This window comes from Ostrea edulis, chromosome 1 (assembly GCF_947568905.1).
Source record: "Ostrea edulis chromosome 1, xbOstEdul1.1, whole genome shotgun sequence".
NCBI classification, from domain to species: domain Eukaryota; kingdom Metazoa; phylum Mollusca; class Bivalvia; order Ostreida; family Ostreidae; genus Ostrea; species Ostrea edulis.
Genome location: NC_079164.1, coordinates 69,446,923 through 69,471,970, shown reverse-complemented (window position 1 = coordinate 69,471,970; position 25,048 = coordinate 69,446,923). Strand labels below are relative to the sequence as shown.

The 25,048-nt window shown below is 34.5% G+C and overlaps 1 protein-coding gene across 1 annotated transcript in view; it reads right to left on the bottom strand.

Annotated features, from left to right (window-relative positions):
- Nucleotides 1–24,726, bottom strand: part of LOC125683662 (uncharacterized) — a 35,982-nt gene extending 11,256 nt beyond the window's left edge. Inside the window, exons 1-38 of the mRNA XM_048925085.2 lie at nucleotides 24,429–24,726; nucleotides 23,166–23,256; nucleotides 23,028–23,064; nucleotides 22,552–22,672; nucleotides 22,204–22,255; nucleotides 22,013–22,113; nucleotides 21,680–21,768; nucleotides 19,904–19,950; nucleotides 19,644–19,698; nucleotides 19,486–19,558; nucleotides 19,258–19,342; nucleotides 18,854–19,140; nucleotides 18,530–18,581; nucleotides 18,308–18,451; nucleotides 17,923–18,149; nucleotides 14,751–14,881; nucleotides 14,480–14,658; nucleotides 14,220–14,365; nucleotides 13,761–14,093; nucleotides 13,492–13,631; nucleotides 12,707–12,777; nucleotides 12,238–12,398; nucleotides 11,966–12,132; nucleotides 11,590–11,761; nucleotides 10,757–11,397; nucleotides 10,002–10,273; nucleotides 8,805–9,014; nucleotides 8,431–8,652; nucleotides 8,122–8,258; nucleotides 7,791–7,950; nucleotides 7,340–7,410; nucleotides 6,929–7,086; nucleotides 2,506–3,705; nucleotides 2,298–2,392; nucleotides 1,677–2,210; nucleotides 1,329–1,506; nucleotides 1,057–1,241; nucleotides 302–957 (exon numbers count right to left, since the gene is read on the bottom strand). Coding sequence (XP_048781042.2) covers nucleotides 302–957; nucleotides 1,057–1,241; nucleotides 1,329–1,506; nucleotides 1,677–2,210; nucleotides 2,298–2,392; nucleotides 2,506–3,705; nucleotides 6,929–7,086; nucleotides 7,340–7,410; nucleotides 7,791–7,950; nucleotides 8,122–8,258; nucleotides 8,431–8,652; nucleotides 8,805–9,014; nucleotides 10,002–10,273; nucleotides 10,757–11,397; nucleotides 11,590–11,761; nucleotides 11,966–12,132; nucleotides 12,238–12,398; nucleotides 12,707–12,777; nucleotides 13,492–13,631; nucleotides 13,761–14,093; nucleotides 14,220–14,365; nucleotides 14,480–14,658; nucleotides 14,751–14,881; nucleotides 17,923–18,149; nucleotides 18,308–18,451; nucleotides 18,530–18,581; nucleotides 18,854–19,140; nucleotides 19,258–19,342; nucleotides 19,486–19,558; nucleotides 19,644–19,698; nucleotides 19,904–19,950; nucleotides 21,680–21,768; nucleotides 22,013–22,113; nucleotides 22,204–22,255; nucleotides 22,552–22,672; nucleotides 23,028–23,064; nucleotides 23,166–23,256; nucleotides 24,429–24,581 — 7,833 coding nt within the window. The 5' untranslated portion in view covers nucleotides 24,582–24,726. The remainder of the gene's footprint in view (nucleotides 1–301; nucleotides 958–1,056; nucleotides 1,242–1,328; nucleotides 1,507–1,676; nucleotides 2,211–2,297; nucleotides 2,393–2,505; nucleotides 3,706–6,928; nucleotides 7,087–7,339; nucleotides 7,411–7,790; nucleotides 7,951–8,121; nucleotides 8,259–8,430; nucleotides 8,653–8,804; nucleotides 9,015–10,001; nucleotides 10,274–10,756; nucleotides 11,398–11,589; nucleotides 11,762–11,965; nucleotides 12,133–12,237; nucleotides 12,399–12,706; nucleotides 12,778–13,491; nucleotides 13,632–13,760; nucleotides 14,094–14,219; nucleotides 14,366–14,479; nucleotides 14,659–14,750; nucleotides 14,882–17,922; nucleotides 18,150–18,307; nucleotides 18,452–18,529; nucleotides 18,582–18,853; nucleotides 19,141–19,257; nucleotides 19,343–19,485; nucleotides 19,559–19,643; nucleotides 19,699–19,903; nucleotides 19,951–21,679; nucleotides 21,769–22,012; nucleotides 22,114–22,203; nucleotides 22,256–22,551; nucleotides 22,673–23,027; nucleotides 23,065–23,165; nucleotides 23,257–24,428) is intronic.
- Between the last annotated feature and the right edge of the window lie 322 nt (nucleotides 24,727–25,048).

Below are 25,048 nucleotides of genomic sequence, written 5' to 3'. Positions count from 1 at the left end.
AAATATCCTATTTTCTCCTTCAATTCTGAATCATCATTATGACTGATAAACATTATGTTCCAATCACTTTTGAAAAATATCTCAAATATCTTTAGTCAAAACATTAATAGGTAAACTGGGACATCAACTTAAGACATGCTCCCTGTCAAATTATGTCACTGAAAATTTTAAAAAATTCTCCTTAGTGATTTTGATAATTTAACATTGTTTCATCATGTTTATTCATTAAGTTTTGATCAAGATATCTATTGAAAATAGAATAAAGGACTCGTGCATAATTCAAATATGGTTTAAAAATTACCTCGCGTATCCTGGGAGGTGACATGTCTATCATGACCCCTTCAGATTCTTGGGAACTCGGCATATCTGCATTATTCAATGCAATCACCTTTACAGAATATTTATGACCTCCTAACATATTCAAAGGCAATCGTACAGATGTCATATTTGTGACAAATTCTTCCGTGATCGGTCCTTTCATTCCTTGATAGGAATCATAAACTCTGTACCTAAACAGCTTCATTCCTGACTCTGGGTCGTTAAATTGCCAGGATAGATTCAAGCTGGAGTTGTCAGTTTGATACTTCTGTCCTTCGTTTGAGGCATAAATAAACTGAACGACCGGTGGTGTGAGGTCTATTATGAATCCAGATGAAGTAACTGATGATACCAATGCAGCCCCGTTTCTAGCAGAAACACGAGTTTTAACGTGATCTCCTTGGTGAAAGGTCATTGAGAAGTCTTTGAAAAAAGTTGAAATTCCGGCATCGAAAGTTCGTATTTCTTCACCATTGATGAACACTTGTATGGTATATGCAGCAATACCACTCTCTGGGTCTCTGAACCCTTCCCAGTTTACAGCGAATTCAGCAGTCTCTGAGGAGAATTCCATATCCATTGTCGGATTGTCCCCATCTCTTACATGGCCAACAACGGGTGGTGTTGTATCTATTATCACTGCAAAATATTATTTCATATTTACAAATGTTTGTGAATTTAAATATTTAAGAAAACTGCCTTATTGAGTTTGGTAGAAAACTATAATTTCAGAAATACCTCCATCAGATGAAGCTTGGATAGTTTTTGGATTTAGGGCACTATTTTTGGCAATAACTGTACTGTAATATTTCTTGTTGTGTGTCAAACTTGCTTCTGAACACTTTTCTTTGATATCTCGTGACAAAACTGTAAATCGGACGATATCGTCCTTTCCCTTTTCCGTTCCAACTCCCCACGTGTATCTAACATAATCATTGTGAAGTTTATTACTTTACAACATCAAAATATTGACGATAACTACAAAACAATTGATATATCGGTATACATACTGACTGATCCCTGATTCTGGATCAAAGAACCCTTTCCAGCTTGCACATATCTCATTGATCTTTGATTGGTATGTCTCGTCCTTGTCAAGTGTAGATCCGTCCAAAACTTTACCAGCATGAGGTTTGGTTTTATCAATCAAGATGGGATCGTCACTATGACCAGCAGTAAATAATTCCACTGTATAAAAGATTATATATTACCTAAACAATGACATTTATTAACATTGATTCATGTATCAAAATCTACATCAGTATCATTCGAATTTGAGAAAATTCATCTACAATGTTGTTTATGGTGAAATTTCTATCTTATGAATTATATTTCATTTTAAAAAAAAGCATTAATACCATTATTCACAGCCCTCAAACGAATCCAAGCAGGTTCTCCATCTGTTATATTTAAATCTTTGATAACGATATACGGGTTTTCTGTCTGCATGTAATCGAATTTTGAGTATCCTCGTACCTCAACATCATGTTTCGTTTTTCCAAGACCAAAGTCTACTCTGGCAATTTTTGACAGTGGGTCTTCGGCAGCAAAATATATAGCCATCAAGTTGAAATCCTCATCGAATATGATATCTGTCAAACCCTTAAATATGGGAGGAGTTGTATCCACGGTCAGTGGCACAGAATGACAAACTGTTGTTACAAGAGATCCCCCATGTACGACATTGTTCAATGCTTGAACACTGACGTAATACTGCCCATCAGAGAGATGAACATCCCTTGCGTACCCTATATTAGTCCAGAACTTGGGACTGGATAAATGAGCATGAGGATCAGCATATGAGGAAATATCTGTCCCACATATTTGTTTACCAACTGCCCATGTATAACCATATATTCCACTCTCCTTATCCAGAAAACTATCAAAGTTAGCTGCAAAAGAAGACAAGGTAATCGAAAGATCTATATCACATGTCCATTCTTACCTTAAACAAACTTATTTTGTATTGTGAAGTTTACCTGATACAAAGTGGTTCGTTAGGGTGTATAGTGTTTCTTTCAAAGATTCGTGTCCGTTGAATACCGTACTTGCATTTGGACCGTCTATGATACGTCTGAAATGAAGAATAATGTGTATGTCCTACTTATCTAATAGCAGGTAAAATCTTTGAAAGTTTGAATTAATCTCTATTTTCTCACTTTCTTTTATAAATACATAGCATCTTACCTATGGTTAAGCTTGGGTGTAACATCAATACATCGTTGCGTGACTGCAGCTTTACAGCCATCAGATGTTGTATAGTCGTCAGTAGCATTTCCAACATTGACTGGTTCAGGAGGAGTGTAATCCACCATTGTTCCTCTAGATGTAATGAATGCTTTGTATCCCAAATCATTCGTTATTTCAGCGTTTATGAAATATCTCATTCCATGTTTCAACGAAACGTTGTACGATACAAAAGCGTTATATCCAATGCCTAATCTTTCGTAATTTTTGTACGTTCCACTGATTCTTAGTTCAGCATTTGGACCCTCAACAACAGATTGCAAGTCGCAAGTTTCAGTGTGAAACTCAAAATCAAATGAAACACATTTTTCTCCATAGTTTGTGCATTCTTTAGCACAGTTATTAGCGGAGTTTACTTTCATCCTTCTCATAAACATTGACGTTAACTTTCCATCCCTCGGCACGGTAAAAAATTGTAGATGGCTGTCTTTCGATTCTCTCTTATGAGTTGAATGAAGGAGTAAATGATTCCAATTCACGACCTCATTTCCAAACTCACCATGAGAAAAACCAACGCTTTGTGCATGTGTTTCAATAAGTTTAGAATCATCAAATACAATTATTGTTCCTGAGAGTTTACTAGGATGACTGGTATAGGGATATGAAGCTTCGATACGTCCATCTGGTTTAGTGTTATCGTATGTGTTTAGGGAGCATTCCACTACTGCTGTGCCTCCATTGCTATTCCTGGCTTTAACAGTCCAATATAGAGGAATACCATTGGGTAAATTCACTGGTGCTGTCAAAGAAGAACCTTTCATACCCGTCCAATCCACAACATTAGATCCACCCCTGTGTGTTCCGATTGCATACGTGAGAGTCACGTCACTAACCTCATCGTCAGCACTTACCTCCAGAAGAAATGCAGGATCAGTAGGATTTCTATATTTAAACTGTGTGACGTCACAACCACCATTTCCACTTCGTTTCCGTCTAACATTTTGAGAAACATGACCGATATTTGGAGGAGAATCGTCGGTTTTCTTATGTTCTGTGTTTATCAAGTTCCTCCTGATTGTGTCCATCTTGTATCGCCATATACATGCATCAAACACAGTCACAGTTACGAAGAGAAGTCGAAGTTTTGCAAAAGCTTTCAGTCTTAACTCTAGTGGCACCAATTCCAGATCAAGCTTGAATCTACGAATTAATTGATGGCATTAAATATTCAAATTTGGAAATTTAACTTAAGGGGGCCGAATACAATTATTTCTGCCCTAGCGATTTTTATTAAATTTGTATCATTGACGAGTTGTACTTTGGACATTTTATTAAGAAAATAAAAATTGCCTTTGCCCGTACAGTATTGTGTAGGGGTCGACTCAAAGTATCGACACCTTTATTATGGGACCTTATGGGATTTTCTCCTACAATAAAGAACTTTTTAATATTTTTCATATTTTTACCCTAGCGTTTTTAAACTTTTCAATATATGTGAAAGTCTTAGACATATTTGACAATATGATGAAATAAAATCAACATGTCACCGTTTCAAAAGACCAAGGGACCATCTCAAAGTTTCCTCCCTGAGACACTATTACGCAAAATTTTGAAGACGAAACCCTATAATTTTGTTTGAAACTTCCTCAATTCATAGAGACTTACCAAATCTATCAAAATAATATATTGGGCGTGTGTCATGGTAGAAAATAAAATCACAAGATTGATTAGGGAACGTTTCAAAGTTTTCATTTGAGAATCTACTTATAGTTGTAACTGCTGCATATATCAACAATGATATATTAATTATTAAGTAATTTGTTTCATTGATTAGATAATTTCATGTTTAAAGACCTGTAATTTTCTAATGACTGATAAAATAAGAATATTATGGTGTATACGGTTCCAGGGGACTATCGCAACGTTTCCTTTTCAGCCAACTTTTTTAAAAACTATTATTCATCAATATTAGGCCAAATTTGTCGGATGAAAGCGCGTATCTTTTTGTTTGCAATTTACTCAATTAATAAAAACTTACTTATGCTCTTTTAAAAATATATTATGTATGGATCATGATGGAAAATAAATTTGGGGAATTGCTTAGGGAATATCTCATTTTCTTCTGATAGTCTGAAATAGTTATACCTGTTAAATGTAATAATGACTTTGTGCGAGTGATTTTGATGTTTCGTTGAATCTGGGATACTTGATAATTGTAGTACATTACTAACTTCCATATGATCAGGAAAATAAATTATTTAAAATAAATAGCTATATGCACATTTGATATAGAATAACGAAATATCAGAAAATAGTTATAAATCTCAGGAAAGTTAAAAGAATCACAAGATTATATTCTCAAAACTTAACAAATTAATTTTTCAATCTCATGCGTAAATAAATAGAATACTATACTTTATAAATAATACTATCAAACGTTTAACCATATGTAATAAGGCCTACCAATGGCTCCATGCATACCTCAACTATGGGAAGATATACATAGCAAGGTCAGAGAACATAATTAAAATCACCAAGTTTACTATAGGGGGCCGGCGGCACGTACTTCCATTATACATATGTGTTGGAATAAGTAGGCCTCAAGTATTTCTATATCGAAATCTCTATGAAGTGTATTGTTTTACCCAACAACATTTACAATATAGATGTGATCTGAAATATATAAATTACAGAATTTGTAATTGCAAACCGTGTGCACTATACCCATAGTCTGATTATATAGGAATGGTATATTTATTAGAGGATCGACCAACGAAATATATGCCTACAGTGCACAATAAAACTTAACACACACTCCCTCATCTTTCTCATCAGAACAGCAATCCTCATCGTTTTGATAACGTACGTATACAATAGTTCGAAATACGGATTGCATTATGATAAAAATTACATTGCCCTTTTGATAGAAAATAAATTATTTTAGTGAGAATGAGATGCTTTGAATACACAAAGAGTGCGTCACAATGAATGTTGAGTATGACGCATTGTGAGGTTAAATTGTGACGTCAGCATTAATACTATAGTGTAGAAAATGATTTGTTCGACGGATCTTTGTTGAGATTTTTTCTATGAGAAACAAATGTTCTACAATAGATATGAGTCAAATTTTAATTACTATTAATTTACTATCTTCGATATCGCTGTTATTTTTCCATTTTGGATTTTTTCCCTTGTAAACTAGGATAGAGCAGACACTTAGGAAATTTATTTTGAACAATATATGTAATTTAAAACAACAGTGACATTGTGTTTAAACCATGTGTCGTGTAATCACTTCTTATTCTTTTTTTTTATTTGCTGGTGTATTTATATTCATTTGTGTGAGGTGAAGATGTATTTCCATGCCGCCCCTCAAAGGTGTTTACAGTTTGGAAATAAGATATGAACATTTAGGGGAAAATATACATGTATATACATGCGTATGATAACACATATCAAAATCAATGATCTGACTTTATCTTTGCGGCAAAGGTCGAGTCGAACTTTATTCTATAAATAATTTCTTTTTGTAATATCACCATTTGTTCAAACCGCCGGGAAATCGTCTGATGTCTGCTCTGGTCTTCTCAAGTCGTAAAACCACTATTTAAACAATTTTATCTTCTTATGTTTAGAATTTACTATATTTGAACATGAATTAATAGTCGTTTAGTATTTTTTTTTGTATCTTTATTTAAACAACATTGTATTTGTTAAAATATCTACAGTTCACATTTTACGACTTCATGAAAGTGAAATGATGCGCAACAACTGCGGAGAACGCGAAAATTCGATTTGTATTCGGCCTCGTTTAATCAAAAGCATTCACTAATTCTGGGCATAATCAGGTACCGATTGTCGAACATCGGCTATTTAGTACATCACTGTCCGTTGACAAAGATGACATTATTGACTTATTATTCTGTGTTAAGAGACATGTCAGTTTATAAAATTTTATATTATAGAATTATTTGGAAGTTGCGATGTTGTGAATATATTCTGCGCATCTGTAAATATTTCATCCGAGGAGGGGGAGGCTTACTGTGCTCCACTAATCTGTATCCTTAACTTAAACAATATTGACATTATATTAAAATTTCTTGACTATTATGCAGATGTTTCAATATGCCTGTTATAGGTGATGTGTTTAGTGTGATTTTCAAAACAATATTTTCAGTCGGTAGAAATGTAGCAATAACTGTTCGTTATCTTCACCTTGCATTCAACTATGCAACCAATTTCCCAAAATATATAGTTTAAAATGACACATAACGTTAGGTGCAGTTACTGTATGACCTTGAATATTTTTGCTGCACGTGAATGGAACAAATTTGTAGTATATATGTTTGAGAACTTTTCAATCGAATTTTAGCAAGACGTGTGTATCAACGAAATTAAAATTGTTTAAAAATGCTTAACTTACACTGTGGCGATTGGGAACTTAGAAAATGTCAGCGAAATAGTAATTGGAAATGTTGTTTGAACCAAATGACCCTCAAGACGAATCCCACCATACGCAAATCCAATGTCAACACTAAGTTCTCCCCAAACGACGGCCCCAATACGGGGAATAAGAGTGCCCTTCAAACGAAATAGTACACAATAATTTTATGCAGATTATCATGTAATCCTACAGTGTATACTTTGAAATAATGTATATGAATTATGTAATAACAATAAACATTGGCATCAAATATACCGTTGATCTACCTACAAAAAGAATGGTTAGCAGGTGTTTATATTATCAACACTATCGAAATAAGATTGAATGCATCTTTACTTCATGCCATCAAACATCTATTTGAAACTTTCAAAATTAATCACGAAAACATACGTTTGCCTGCAGACTCATTAAAGCCAATGAAATTTCAAGATCAGCTCCGATGTTTGCTCCAGCTCCAAACGCTAAAACAGACAACAGAAAACAATGTATGACAAATTGAAGATAACGGAAGTAATCAATCTAATAAATCGTATAAAGAATACAAAATTAAGGGTGGGGCGAACATAAACCTCTGAACACACTAGAGGTGATATGAGGTTGTTAGGAGGAGCATTTGTTTTATGAATGAAGAATCTTTTTTCATTACCATTCTTAGTTTGTGGGTATGAAAAGGCAGCGCCCATTTAATTTATCAGTTAGATTACACATTCTTTGAAAATTTCATTTCAGTAAATGAGTATAGATTTTGAAACGCCAATATCAGCTCTAAAATAAATCTGTGAATTTTGGCCTAACTGAAAAGTTGGGTGCGTCCTTCGCATACCCGTGCTCATTCTCTTACATAAACTGAGAGGAATGGGTCCAACCATAAACCCAAAGGTGATTTCAAATATTGTGATGTCTATATGACCAAGAGGAATAAACTTGCTCATTCGGAGATCCATCATCGCTGGAAATGCGTTTTCAAATGCCTCAGTTCCACTTGAGACTGAGCTCATTATCTGTAAAGCATACAAATCGTCTTGATTATTCTATTGAAAAATACGATTATGAAGGTGGATAAATGATATGAAAGGTAAATAAATGAATTATTCACAGCTTCACATAAACCTAAATAGGTTTATATATCTCTAATAATTCATAGTAACAGTGTGAAATATGGATATGCTTACATCCTTAATGATTTCCTCTCGCAGCTTATTCACAAGAATTAAGAGTGGATGAATATCCAGACCAAACTCTGATGTTTCTTCAATAAGATCTTGCAAGTTTAAGGAACGGATTCGTTCAATATATGGGTCATAATCACCTGTATATAATATATATATGATAAATATATGGGAAAGTATTTCCATACTATAAAGAATATGGAATCAAATAAGAATGAATTAAGTCAAACATTTACTTCGGCAATATGTTATGTTAACTTTAAACAATGTATTTACCACTTATCGAATTAGAAACCATGGAGTCGAATTTACCTTGTTCAGAGCAGTGTTCACTTGTATTTGACGTCTTATTGACTTGAAAGTTTTTTAAGATATTGACGTCTGCGTAACATGAGAAATAATCAGAAGCACATAAAGACCCTGTCATGTTCAAATAGTAGGTGGTCGTCGGAGTAGTTGAAACGTTTGATGACATTATGAATAAGATCTCTTTATCTGCTTCGTTTGATATCTCATATGGATACTCTTTTGTTTCTGAAATAGACATTTGACATTGGGAAATCTGAGCTATTTTCAAGACAATAACTGTAAGATAAGATTGGAATATTGATTTGATAATTAGAAGAAAATCCAGATGCAGTTTTAATATCGTTGACTGATCATGATCAAATCGCCCTACATCATACCATTAATAAGAATGTGGACCAGGTGCTTCATTCCGTCGAACGACATTTCGAACTCTTCCTTACAGGGGTTCCAGCGAACAGTGAACTTGATGAGGTGTCTTCGGTATCCTTCTCTAAACACTGCTCCACAAGTCAATCCAAGGCAGTCTTTGTGGGCATCACACAAATGTCCATACTCCAAAGCAACAGCATGCAGGAAAGATGGACACTCTTGCAATGTTATATCAAACACGGATGAATTATTCTAATATTTCATAAAGATAAAATATCCAATATATTATGATAATGATTAGAATGTTAAGATAACGAACAGTGATCAATTGCGTAACTCCCATGAGGAATACAAAATTAAGAGTTGGGAAACACGGACCTATGGACATACCAGAGGTAGAATCAGGTACCCAGAAAGAGTAGGAGACCTGTCAACCGGTCACACCTGCCGTGAGCCTAATATTTTGTAAGGTATATCATGTAAACGTGTTCAAACGCAGTGTGTAAAGAACGGCCTAACAATTGGTATGAACACATCATACAGCATTTGACCCAATGGTGAGCTGTATTGGCAAACTAGATCGTTATTTCAACCATAGAATTAGCGAAATGCTGGCTTTAAACGAGTCTATTGAAACCCCTGTAACATCAATTTACTTGTCAATAACCTGTCTCGATTTTTAAAAAATGATACAAATAACTGTATAATTCTCCTAACGAAATATATACTTTAGGTTGAAAATTATGATACATTTCTTTAAAAGTACAGTTTTGCCTTAAGGTTGGTCATAAGGTTGGTCATAAATCAAGAGCGTGTTGAATAAAAAACTAAAAGCCACGCTCTCTACTAAGAGATTCCACCATCATGTAATCCAGTTTACCAAGTCATAGAAACAATACCATAACCAAGATCATTATAGGTTATAAGTATAGATTACATAGAAAGGTGAAGATAACGAACAGTGATCAATCTCATAACTCAAATAAGCAATACAAAATAGATAGTTGGGCAAACATGGACCCCTGAACACAGCAGAGGTGGGATCGGGTGCCTAGCCTTTAGCATAAAACCCATTTTTAACTGGTCTTCAGTGGAAGACCTTGAATTAAAATGTACAGTTTAGTATAATCACTAAATTTATTATATATATATATATATATATATATATATATATATATATATATATATATACTTTCTAACCCTACCTTCTAAAGGTTTTGTCAAGAGCTTATCCACAAGTGATAATCTGTCCGCATTGACTACATCATGATAGTCGGCTCCAACCTCCCGAAGCTTGTGTTTTATTCTGTGAATTGGCAGACTGTCTGGATATTCAATCGGGGCTTCTTTCATAACTTTACTCAATGATTGTATACGGTCATTGAGCTGGATCATCAGTTCGCTGCTGATATTAAGTGACTGGATTTCAGATATGGAAATTTCAAAGATATCAAATCCTGGCATTATTGCTCCTTTCCTGTAATACAATAAATCATAAATGCTTACTTAAAAACGAAAAAGTATTTGGTTTTCAGAGTTAAAAGCTTCGTTGAGGAACACAAGCTATTCATGATGGATAGCTTCCGTTCGAAGGTTGGATTTCAGATAAGGAAATTAAAACAAACACATCAGTAATTCATTCTTTGTCGTTTAGATTGTGTTGTCTAACTGGTTAGTTCAGTGGGTTAACGCGTGTGGTTGTCAATCTGTAGATCGAGTGTTTGAGTCTCACAGGAGTGTTTATATATTCCCCAATAACTTTAAACTAAAACAGCAAATTTGAATGAATATATTAAGTGATTGATTTAAAAACTTGATTGTACATTTGTTCCTCTTCCATTTGTATAGAATTTCTTTATGGAATATTCCCTCCATATATGTTATTTTTATTTTTACTTTAAGTTGTGTTTGCAATATAATAATTTTCATTTTATTACCAGAGTTTTATAATTCAACGTACGTCTTTTGAAGTAGTTTCTCAGCCATTCCCCCGACTTTAGTGGCAAACCTCTTAAGCTTGCATTTGAATGATTTTGTGTCTTCGCTTTCACAGTCTACAGACCTTGCGTTACGGATTATGCTATTCTGCATTTGTATCGATCGCTTTCCAACATGATGATGTCTGTGCAAAAAATTGGGTCCCTTGACTTTTTTGCTGTCTACCTCTCTATTCGTTTCAGTTTCGTCTTCCTCAGGTTCATCGCTCATGTCAAGATCGTCTGCCACATGTCCAATGTAATGATAAAAGGCCTCTTTGCAGACTGGTTTCCAAAACGATTTGGGCTTTTTCTTTCTTGTATATTTCGATGGGTCAATGTATTCATAATGGTCTTCATTCATCCCTGTAGAATTCTCCGGTATCTTCCTCATGTACACTGTCACGTAGTTAAATTCACAGTCTTCAAGTTTATCAACAACTCTGCCAATATTATGCCCACCAAGGAAAAATTTCTTCTTCCCATTGTGGGGAATCTTTGGGTTGATATGCTCAAGATTTGACACGATTATCTCGTACATGTTAACATCTGCTCTGTGAGGTTGGATGAGAACTTCGTTGTCACTATATCTAGAGACTAAGCCAGTCATAGGGTTTAATACGTCCTGAAAAGACGAGAGGTATTTGACTGAACAACGTGTAACCACCGTTAACGATTATTCATTGATGCTGTTGTAATGAATTTGAATGGGAAATAAGATATATTTTCCCAAAAGGCACTAAAATATTGGTAACAAAACACAACACGCCTACACACCCAGTCGCCTTATTATTACAACAATGACAATCATACATACATGTTTACTCTTCGAATCGATCATTAAATCCAACCCATGTCTTCCATTGTCTTTTAATTTATATTCACCGCATGCACATGACTGTTTATCACATGGTCCTGGTATTTTTGGAAACTTTCTGTGGAACTTTGCTCCAAAGATCTTTTGAATAAAGAATTTTCCTTTGCTTATGCTGCAAATACATAAATATACCATTTATCATGGTTAATTCTGCAAATACATCCTGTATCATGTCTTTTTTTCACAAACGTAATTAAGTTTTGAATTAAAACGGTAAACGTTATTTTAATATGATAAGTTAATAGTTGCCTTTTATTATCTGTGCTTATGGAATAATTCCTATAAAAGCACAACATAGCATTTAACTTTGACTTACGCTTCTCTCACGAAATCATAAGAACTTTTGATTCTTTTAAAAAGATGGATTATATCTGTGACTTTGTCCCAGAAAGGTTTCGCTATTTCCTTAACCCTTATTAGTGTACGGTTGACCACAGGTAGCACAGCGTCATCTACTACATGATGGATGGTTTTTTTGTTTTCCTAATACAAAAAAATAACGACAGTGAATATTGTTTTTAATGTGAAGGTACTTAATTTCAGTCTCTTGAAGCCCTGTAATAAACACATGCTGACAAAAGTACTTACGCATATATTGAATCCATCAGTAATATCACTTTCGGAGAAATTAGCATTTGGATCTTTGTTGTAATGAAGCATTTCATCTTTAACCATTCCCATTATGTCCATCACATCGTTCATCATACCCTTAACTTCTTCAACCGGATGAAACCAGTACGGAAGACCATCTTGTTTAAAGAAATACATGCTGCATCATGCGTATATTGGATATATTTCATGATTATGTTACTTTTGCTTTCATTCATATGTACTCTCTTTTATATCTGTATACTACTTTGTCTTTCGAACACTTATGGCCGTTTGTGAATTACAGGTCACAATTTTAATTGCATTTCTCCATTATCAGAACGATATTGTCAGGAGAAGGTTGAAACATTCAAATACACAATAATCATTGTCTTGTCCCTTCTTGGTCATATAAACTGTTGTCTAAACTCATCACCTGATATAGATTTTCATAGATAAACGAGGTTACCTCTAAACACGTTTAATGAATCCATCACTCGCTGTTTTGCTTCTATGAATGTCACAACAGCTAGTTTAAATCTGTTAATATCAATAGAAAATATCGAAGCTTGTTTGCAATTCCCAACAACTTATTAATCAAAACATGCATTGATTGTGGCGACTAACATCGCATTAAAGAACTATATGCAAATATCGTATTGGTTCTATTTGTTCACCAAAATTGACAGCCGCAATTTTGTTTAAAAATAAAATTTATTTTGTAAATGACTCCTGATGCAAATAAGTTGTTATTCTCAATTTAATCAAAATGAACTAAACCGGAAGTGTGATGTCATGAAAATATTTTTACAAACTTTTTTGGTATTTTTGGCATAAAATAGTTTTTGTGTTGTTTTCATTCAGAAAACATAAAAAGCAAGCTTGTAAAAGGTTCTATAGATAAAATAGATTTATCATATAATATATTCGAGGGCTTGTATCAATCTTTCGATTGTGAAATTATACTTCATACGAGGTGCTTTAACAAGCCCTTCAATAAAATGTTAGTGTAATGAGCCACCTTAACTAACTTTGAGTGAAATACAGAAGTTGTATCACCCTTAATAGCATGGATTTCAAGTGTCCGTAAATACACTATATAAAAGTGTAATGGACATGATCTTTACTCTGATATCTATTAAATTACGTGTTTTTAAAAAAAATGTTTTGATATTTTGACTTTATAAGATCTATGAGCTTGGTGTTAAACAGAACGTTTTATAATATGTGCCAATCTAAATATAAATGTAGTACTTTATAAGTGCGTTTTCCATTCCATGAAATGACGCTATAGGGTTTTCCCAGAATTTCCAGGAATCGCCGATGAGTTCAAATCCTTCCTTTATCTCTTTTCCCACAAATGGTAAGGATACCGTGATAGCGTCAGCTACACTCTAAAATATATCAAAAGTGAGTGCTTTCTTGAAATACATTAAATTAATTGGTCAATAAACATAGACCATCATTAGCTAACGTCTTGGCCAAACATGTATTGATATACACATACATAATTTCCTACTTACATGATAAAACCCCAGTATGTCACCTTTCACGTCATCAATAAATACTTTAATACGATTGATTAACTTCTTTACTCGGTCAGCTAAAGGATAACCATCAAAGTTTTTAATCTTCAGCATTGAATTCCATATGTTTTCCGCCATTTCTTTGATCAATGATGGCAGCTCTTTTAAGAGTCTAACGAGATCTTTAATCATCTTTTCCAGGATGTGCTTTCTACCCATGTCTATGAGGTCACTAATCAAATCTATGGCGTCCTTTATAGGGTCCACTATTTTATGATAGAGTCTATCAAAGGCTGTTGCCAAATGCTGAATGCTATCAATACCAAAATCCTGTAACAGGAATAAGATAATTACAATGTTTTGGTGACGATTCCATTTGAGCATCTACGTTGGAATATATCCTGAAAATACATGGATATGAACGTAATTCCACGTGTCCAAATCTTTGATACATACCTTTAGAATGTTCAGATCGTAGTGAAAGTTTATCTGGTAGCAGACTTTAACTCTAAATATGTCGATGAATTTGTTGATAATACCCAAATTTCCAGTCGCCCAAGCTTCGTCATGAACTTTTAAGTCAAACAAGCCACTAAATGGTGCTACAAACATAGTTCCATCATTTATAATACATTGCATTGTTTAAGAATATGAAATGTCCTTTATGTGTATTAATTAGGTCTATTCTTATTAGAATTGGAACAAATAACACAAACCTAACTTGAGTTTGATATAATTTTCCATAAATATCCCAAACGATGCCCCAATTTTGTTACTTCCGATGACCTTCTTCCAATCGACCTTCGGCAGAATAAGTTCAAAGCTTAGAGCTTTCAGTATATCAGCAAACGTACCCCGCCTGACTCTAGCAACCACTGGATAGGAATAACGCGCTCTAAAATGATTTGATTTAAATCACTAAGCAAATTTAGTGGTTAATTTGCAATCTACTCTAAAAAGGTGGATACATTTAGAATATATACTTACGATAGAATTATATTTTCTTGTTCGTATGTGAAAGTCTTCCTGGCAGGATGTGACGAGTACACCTCATATGCCGCTTGCTTGACAATATTCTCAGGATCATTTACTGCTGCCTCTAGTAATGCATCGGCACTCTACAATTATTTTAAAAATGACGTTCTACAAGTACAAGAAATTGCGTTCTACAATTGCAAACAATGGCGTGCTACAATGGCAAGAAATGACTTACTGTTACAAAAATGAAGCTCTACGATTACATGAAATGACGCTCTACAATTATATGAAACTTATATAATTTCACAGCGTTTCAGAAAATATGCAACCATTTCATTTGAGTATGATATCAAGTTTTATTTTTACGTAAGACTGTAAAGTCTTACATGGATGATGAACAAATGAAGAAAACGACAAGCGATCAATCTCATAAACCCTATAAATAATACATAATTAAGGTATTTCCACCCTCCTGTAATGTCATAAGATTTTGCAAAGTCAATGATTCGATACGATTTATGCATGACAGGAACATAAATTTTGTTAGAGTCTTTTTCAAACGTTATTGCAAAAAATCTTGTTAACCGTAACATATTTCAAAAGTCTAAGTTATATATGAATAATCAATTATATGCTTCAAAATATTGAATTGAAGGGCAATAACTCTGTTTTCATTAAATTATTTATGAAGTACATTATGCGATAGATTTCCTTTATTTTTCACAAACATTTTGTATATTTTTTAAAGAAACCGTTTCATGAGATTGTTGTGAATACTATAACATCGTCACAACCAGTTTTTGTGAAATATTGATAATGCTGTTTAAGGAAAATTGCAACGTTCTGACGTTGATAACAGGTATATTGTGCTAATTGATAAAAGTTTTTTTTTATTAATACCGCAACATACTTATTTTATCATTTTTATTTGTTCCTAAGATATATTATTTCAAGAATCAACAATCAAATATAAGATTGAACCTGGGAGTTTTCGGGTCGTATGGGGCTTTAATGAATATTTGAAAGTATGTTTGGACACAACTATAATAGGAAAATATGTTAAGAATTTTTATATTAGATTTATGAGACAACAACACAAGAATCCAACAATAAAAGGCCTCAATCGTGCGCAGCTTTTTGTGCGCCGTGAATCGAAGGTTTTTACAAGGGATGGATCTGTAGCTCTTTGTTACGTCAAAAAAAAAATTCAGAGAGCTACAGCTCTGCAGCTAGTATTTGCCAATTTCATCATTATATCAATGACACAATTTGCGAAATTCTTACTTTAAACCAGATTGTTAAAATCTCGCAATATCAACTATTTTGTCCGCAGCCTGACTGAATTTAAAAATTCAACATGCGTAGGACATGCTCTCGCATATGGAATCAGTTGATACTATCTAATGCACGACGGTCATTTAAACTAGAATGAGGATAATAACAATTTTTAATTTTCCCAATGCCCTTGAATTAATGCGCTAAGCTGTAGTTAAAAGAAAAACAATCCTTCATTGTCTACTTCTGTGCTATACAAAATTTCAACCGTTTCGAACAGGATTCATTGTTTAGAACTCGGTAGTGTCTCGCCTTAGACTGCAAAGTTTGTCCCCTCGGTGGAAACTCACAATCGCACACTCGTACTAATGAACTATTCTAATAAGTTTTACACTGCTGCAACGTCATGGATCATATACGAATATCTTAAGATTTACGTTACACGGCAACGTAATTTTTTTTTTTTAATTTCAGTTTGGCATAGCTTTCATGAAGCAGCCTTGAGCTAGAGGCATAGTATACACAAGATGTGTTAACCATATGTGGGTATGTTGTCTCTGGGTGTCTAGTCAGTTTTCGCAAGCTCGATCCATTTCAAGATCGTTTGTTGTTTTCATTTTCATTTTATTTTTGTTTTGTTTGAGTGCGTTTCAACTCGCAATAATATCAGATTGAACATCATTATTGTTTTTCACTTTCTACATGTACCTATGACCATCACACTTTATCGTATTACGTCATCACACTTCACGTTTTATAGGTTAGTCGTCGATACACTTCTTAAACACAGATTACATGTATCATACAATGGCGAGAACATCCCACTTTAGTGTCCCCTTTTAGTCTTTAGAGTTTATTATATACACTTTTATCATATCAATCTAGAATTAGCCTAAATACAATCACAAAATTACGTCATGATTACTTCTAATTGATTATCAAGTTGGTTTGCTGTAAAAGTTCACTAAGTGAACTGAAGTACCTCGATAAATGTTTCTGATTTATGTCGAATACCTAGGTACTGGTATAAAAAGTGGGAGACCGTTTAAGAATTTTCGCCCACATAGAATTTGATAATGCTCGGTCCAAAAACATTATATTTCGTTAAGGAATAAACCTTTCATCATGAAAATTCCATGCTGAGAGATGCAACATAGTTTGGATGCCCTGTCTTTTGCATCGAATTTTTGTCTTCCTCATATTGTTCATACTGCAAACTTTGTGAGACATTTTGTAGTTTGTGCATATATCAACTCGCTTTACTCCATGCTCTTCGGTTCGTTTCTCTCAATCCTTCTCTCAATGCTGTCTGGCATCTTTCATACCATTTGTAGGACGTTCGGATTACTGTTTACTTAATCAATATATAGGGATCATGGCGTCAGGTGTCAACGATCAACAGGGGATCATACATACTTATCCTTTTTGGCATCTGATCCAACCTCTGGTGTGTTCAGGGCCTTTCCCTTAATTATATATTCTTTATGGGATTTATGGGGTTTATCAATGTTCTTTATGAATTTTTACTTGTTCGTTGTCCTTAATACATCTATACAGAAGCCTGTATGTGATATTTCGTTAACACATATGAAAACAACGACAAAGTACACCATGTAAATCCCTTACGTTCTAAATTGATTTTTTCCTGTTTTTCACATATGATGGCACACTTAATTACTCGAATGCTAATTTCACTTCAATTCCTTACTTCAATGACGTTATAGTGGCACTCTATACATCCATACGAGTATGATATTTCGAGCATTTAAGATATGATTTTACATGCAGAAGAAACAGTGTCATTTACTGTATTATTTTTACAGTGTATATAGTGTATCACATAGCAGTACTAACAGTCATAAGAATGTTGTTCAAATAATACATTGCAATATACTGATATGTTTACCTTATTACACGAATAATGTCTGAGGGCATAAGCGGCAGCTCTTCTCAATGATGGTGTGGCTTTGTCAGTCTCCATGTAAGACACGATATGTTGATATGAACTCGGATGACCAGCGTTGCCTATAGCATGAACTAGCATTCTCTTTTTCCGTAAGTGGTTGTTTTCTTTTGTGTGTGGATTTTCTGCCGATCGTCGATTCCTTGGCTTGTAAAGCTTCTGAAATTCAGCTGTATAAATTTTGAAATAAAATGTGTCATCAAATCTTTTTTAATAAAAAAAGTCAGATAATTTTTCCTAATATTAATTACTGACATTCTGTTCTTGAATATCCAGCATAAGAACAGTATGAATATTTTAACAAATGGTGTTACACATTTAATCTTACTTTCATTGTGATTCCCCAAAGCTTCTTCCAACTTCTTGACAAGTTGTAAAGCTAGTGTAGTATTTCCATTCTGTCGAAGGGTTTTTATAATAGCACCTAGAGTAAGGCAGGCCCGCCTTTGCGTGTTGCTAACGAAACTCGGTTCTGGAGTTAGTAAAAGTACAATTTTATGAATGTTGCTGACTGATGATTTTAATAATTATCGATGAGAAATAAATTTACCTAGCTTCAAGTTCTTTGAAAAACACCAGGCATCGATTACAGCTATGAGCTCCTGTAATACATTCCATTCAATGATTATTCTGAGATGTTGACATAGTGTACAAGCAAGTTATGCTCCCTAGAAAGTTTAACAACAGTGGTAATCGTAGAAAACAACATACAACGCATTTCATTGGTATTAGTAGAATACAACATACAACACAGTCCATTTTTATCGATACTTCAGCAAGACTGTATTCACCATTGTATTATTAAGTTTAGTAACCATTTTGTGAATTGTTTCTTGCTTTTATATATGTTGTGTGTAACTTACGAAATACTTACGGCAATAGGAATTTCAAAACTAATTGAATGAATGAGGGCATGGCGAAGCTCCTCCTCTGTAGCATCACTGTTGTTAAGAACATGCGTAATGATAACTTTTTGGGCTACGTCACTTCCGACTCGTGCTATAACATCTATTATCAGATGCCGCTCTTCAACACATCTTGAAGATTTATTTTCGCATTTATTTTTCAGAAATTTTTCTGCAAACGCCATTAGATCTGAATCGACAAGGCGGGTAATATTTTCTTTCAATATCTTGACGCATTGTGTTCTTCCGACAGCGGCTACAAGGTAACATTTTAAAGGAACCGTAAGACAACGTTTCTTCATATTCTTTATCTTTAAAACAATTGGACTCAAAATAGCAAGTAGACGACATCACAGCGTCAAGCAATTCTTACTTTTGTCGTCGTATTTATGAATGCATTTTATCATGTCATCTATGTTCTTTTCTATCTTTTTCAGTTCCAATGGTTTTTCTGGTCTCTACAGTAAAGAATTTCAAACTAAATCGGTATAGATATTTTCATCAGAACACAATGTTTCGGTCACGTGTTATTTAATAATAGAATACTATATCAATCCAAGTCTGTACTATACCAGCTTCATGTTGATAAGCATTGGCTAACCTTAACGACAGTCAAGACATCTTTCACTAAATTTGTCATCATGCTTCCCACTCTGTCATCGACTTCGTATTTCCTATTGGAAAAAGTGCTGGTTTCAAAGCTAATTGTTAGCACGAATTATAGAAATATTTTGATAGATAAAATCAAATTGTATTTACTTTTTCTGCCGGAAGGTCACATGCGTTTCTCCAATATTTTGTAATGTCGGGAATTCTGAGAAAGAGAAAATAGTAATGAAGAGTATAATCTAAAACCCTTTCGAATATTTGTCACATCATTATCGTTATAGTGAGCGGGAGTATAAGGTTGTCAAATCATTATCGTTATAGTGAGCGGGCGTATAAGGTTGTCACATCATTATCGTTATAGTGAGCGGGCGTATAAGGTTTTGTACATATATATATATATATATACATACCCCCAGAGGAATAAATCTTTATTGCGCCATTATCGTGAAATCCATTTCTGAAATAAGCATAAAATCGCATGATCACGGTACGTCTAAAAGGGACCCTAAAAAAACTAACGTTATATAACACTAACACATCACATTGAGCAAATTAAATTCATATACTGCAAATTTCAGTAAGCGCACATTTCCCAAAAAATGAACCCGCATTTGTAAGTTCATTCAATGTTAAATGAATTGTTTACTACTGACTATTCAGGACAGTCAGTCCTTTGTTGTGAAGGGAACATGCCACCTCATGTACTTGAATGCAATAAATAATGCGACAAATCCATGTTTGTTGATTTATAGCAAATTTGGTAAGATAAAGTTTTTCAATTATGTAGAAGGTCAAACTTTAAATATTCTGTGTGATACCCCAATTCTAAACTACCTTTATCAGTCGGGAACTATAGTTACTGCTATGTAAACTACATTTACATCTTTATACACCAGTATACATTTGCAGTGGCAAATTGAGGGAACCCCTCTCCATTTGGTCTGAAAAATAGACACATTTTTAAAGTCACCTAATTTTACGTAATTAAATCTCATAGAGGAATCGTGGGGGGGGGGGGGGGGGGGGTTACAGATTTCGCTCCCTCCCCCTTCCGAGAAATGAAAAATCCTGCATCCGTTTTGGATTTGGAGTATGTATATTATTTAAAGCTGATGTATGCCTTGCAATACTTTAAGCCTTTGATTTGTAATCGTACATTAGTGAGTATAAAATTTCTACATATATGTACGATTTAAAATAACATTTTGATAAACATATTTGAAAAATCTGTAAGATGTGTACCTCAAGTATCAGAAGTGATCATCACTACTAATTATGAAAAAACTCCCACCTATTTCACTTGAATTTATTCTGTTTAGATGTTATTGGCAACAAGAAATATTTCATACGAATGTCAAAATATACCATTCTGAACGTACATTCCAAGAATCATAATACACAATATTTGGTTTTACATTTGTAATCCATAGTTATGATACAGATTTCCATATTGAAACTGCAGTTTATTTTAAATTGCCAATATAGCTGCATTAGACTTTGAAAATGCGTCTATCAATCAAGTTTGTCAGAATGAAATTTCTGAATAAAAATATAGTAAATGTTCCTGGAAAATGCTTGCAGTATGAAGTTTTGTCCATCATTCTTTTATCATTTCTTTCCGTAGTCTATAAAGCAAAGTTTCGTTTGGCTTTTGGTTGGTTGGTTGGTTGTATACTGTTTGACATCCTGAGCGAGAATTTTCCACTCATGCAGACGTCACCATTGCAGGTGAAGGGTTGCAAATTTTAAGCCAATGCTCATCGCTTAGGGCCTTTGAGCGGGGAGGGATGTTTATCGTGCCACACCTACAGTGCCACGGGCCTCGGTTGTTGCGGTCTCATCCGAAGTACCGCACCATTTAGTTGCTTCTTATTAGGACAATCAATGGGTACTGAGGAGCTATTCTAACTCGGGTTCCCACGGGATCGTTTGGCTTTTGAGTTGTAGGATATGGGCAACCTTACTTTATGAAATGAAGAGCAATCCCTGTGTTGATTCATGTACTATTAAATGCGGATCAGTGAATCAGGTATGACACAAAAAAGTTTTTCCTGTAAAGTTTCTAAAACTAGGTACAGCAGGGAAAGTGACTTCATTTCAAGGGGGTGGATAAACGGTGGGAAAAGCCTCATTTCAAGTGAAGTAGTGAATCCTAATAAATGTATGTGTATGTTAGTAGGGATTACCTGACTCGGGTGTCCTCGGTGTTGTACGTTGTTATGTTGTCTACCAGATGGATTCGGTGTATCATCCCATCAGTGTTATAATGCAAGATCTAGATCACAATGAAAAAGTGAAGACAACGAACAGTGATCAGTCTCATAATGGTTCAAATGCTGAGATGTTCAATGAACTATAGGACTACAGCTTGTCGTATAGGTTTATTACTTGTAGGAGTTATGAGATTGATCACTGTTCGTTATCTTCAGCTTGCATGTAACAGAACAATCGAGAACGGTATGGAAGGAAATAGAATGAGAACAAAATCATAGATCTTTTTCCTTTGGATCTGACCTCACCTTTCTGTGTGTTCTGATGACGTTGGCATCGCTGTAGTGATACCTTGTTAACATGGAACCGTCAGCCGTTTTCTGGCCTTCGTACGAATGTAGCAATTGTCCTGGAAGTCCCAGATAAACACAATGTATATTAAAATAAGTTTTAACAAGTAAAGACAAGTCCTAAAATATCCAGAAAGGTATATATTTACCTCCGTGATCTATTTCGTTTGAAGTATATGCCCATTGTGTCTCTCTTGAAGCCTTTTAGCAAAGACAAAATACATGTAAGTATTGTAAATCCGAACTGGATTTATCGAATCATACGTATACATGTATGTACATATATGACATTTATGGAAAATTCTATGGATCGAAACATTAAACTATATTTGGTTCTCTCATATATTGTAGCCTAAGAAACATTCAATATGTAATAAGATACAGTAGTAAGCTTGTGTCGATTTCCAAGAGGTCATTAATACATAATCGTGTTACTGTAATGCACTGAGTATATCTCTCCGTGATACTACAATGTTTGACAGGCAAGACCGCCTTACCTGAAAGTGGGCGGACATAGTCCCAACAACTGCCTTCTTCAAAGTGACCACTTCCTCTTTGTCCTCGGGATGATAATGGACGAAATGAACCAGTCCTGTTTCGCCCAGCTCAAACAAAAAACTATCAGAAAAGATAGTTTCGGGGAGTTACATTTGTAAATGATATCAACCAGTCCTGTTTCCCCCAGCTCAAACAAATAACTATCAGAAAAATAGTTCCAGGGAGTTAAATTATGTACATATGTAAATAATATCAAACAGTCCTGTTCACCCAGCCCAACACCCCCCTCCCCCCAACCCCCAAAGAAAAAACCATCAGAAAAAATAGTTTCAGGGAGTTAAACACTTTATGGTAAGGATAATTTTGTGATCATTATATTACTTCAGATACGTTGAATGAGAATGAGAACAACGACTTCATAGAGACATGTACATTTCTTCATGAGATTGTGCGAAGTAATAATCATAATACTCACTGTCTACTTAGGTCCCACTTCATTGGATTGTCCGCATCTGCAAGAAAATCGGTGGTACAAGCGAACAAAGACGCATAAATTGGTGAAACTCAACCGATTGATTTAAAACATAATATATCGGTACAAGTTGAGACTTACAGTAACCTTTCTGAGAGTGGTGGGTAAGCGACTCAACCTTCAACTCGTAGAGTAGGTGACTTCCGGTTCGATTAACAGCTTGAATTTGAAACTGATAAAATGAAAGAAATCAAAAGTAAAATTGCATTTTCCTTCTTCAAATAAATCTACTTTTTGTGACAAAAAATGGCTCTCTGTTGATAAACTACGAATCCAATCCCTATCACGTTCGAATACCACTGTCCGTTGATGCATGCAACACTTTAGTTTGTATCTTAAGCAGTTGATCATGTACAATGTAAGTAATTGCTTGTTTCATTCAGCGTTAAGGCTGTTTTGTGTGCGTTTGTGACACTTAATGATATAAATATATTAAAATAAGCGGCGATTAAGCATCAATAATTGAGATAGTTAATTGTTAATCCAATAATCCATATTTCTATTTTTAAGCGACATTATATGATTGGCGGCTGCTACATATACGATGGATTTCTTTAAGAATACACACCACACAACTTTATTGTTTCTACTTAGATTAAAACCCTTATCTTCAAAAACATCAAACTTCATTCGAAAAATCGATCAGGTCAATTTAATTGTATTTTTGAAAAAGGGAGAGGAAATAATTTTGATTTTTTTTAAACTGACACATTCACAACTGATGAAAACATTCATATTTCATAGTTTTAAAACCACTGCTAAATATGGGAACTCGGCGATTAGCCCGTTAGCCGGCGGCAAATTGTACTTTGATTGATGTATCTTGTTGAGGCACCAGTGCAGCCGGTCGGTAGTTAGACCTCAATGTAGACCTTACATTCTATATCTTAATTTTGAGATGGGGGCATTTTTCACATCAAAAGATGTCATAATTGAAGGATTTGCATTCTGAATATCTCTTAAAATACCTCTTCCCACAGGTAAAACAAATACCGCCACTCTCATCCCTATCGCCACGCTACCCAGCTATCATTTAATTCATAAATTCATGAATATGCTTCTAATTATATTTTAATAAGGATGATTTTTCAAAATCGTCAAGCGTTAATGGCATAACAATGCTTGCTTCATGTACATGTAGGAAGCAATGCCATTGAAAAATAAACATGAATAGGTATATTGCTCAACCAAGCAAAGTACGAGTGTGTTGGAAACGAAAACAAATTTTATCCACCAATGCCAGACACTTACACCTAATTCTCAACTTCTCGTAATTTACATTTGTAAACGTAATTTACAGCTGTGTTATCTGTCTCTTAGTCATCTGGAAATTTTATCACGTACCCGTATGACTGTAGTGATGTTGTGCATCCCCAGGGTATCCGTGGTGGAGGTGTACGTGTAATGGTGAGCATACCCAGGCTGGAAGTTGTACTCCAAGGTACCCGGTATAGCTATCCAGAATAGGTAGAGAATCAAAGAACTGCCGGCCGCCATCTCGGCCCAAGTAGATCTACCTGAATTTTACATGAATAGGCGTATACGTATATCGGTTTCTAAGGGTTTATATTTTTCTGCGAAGGAGGAAGTTCTGAGACCAAGTTTTGTCCTCGGCGTCCAATAGGAGTCAAACGCTTATGATAAGCTTGTTTGTTTGAATCGATAAATAACTCTTTTCTAGGTCTACAGACTTATTCGTGAAGTTAGTCCCTGTGATGCACAGAGAACAAGATTAAAGGAAAAACTTATCTTTTCAGAAAAATTTAAATCTAATAAACATTAAAAAGCAAAGACAGGTGTTTCGACGCATGAAAAGGATTCGATACCTACAGAGTTAAATAAAAAATCTGACAATCAAAGTATGTTTGATGATTGATAAGACGTTTTTCAGATGTAGCGGTTCATGTTTTGGATTAATCATTTCAAACTGTCTTTATTGAGATCGCCGTTTCACAAGTCTTGGG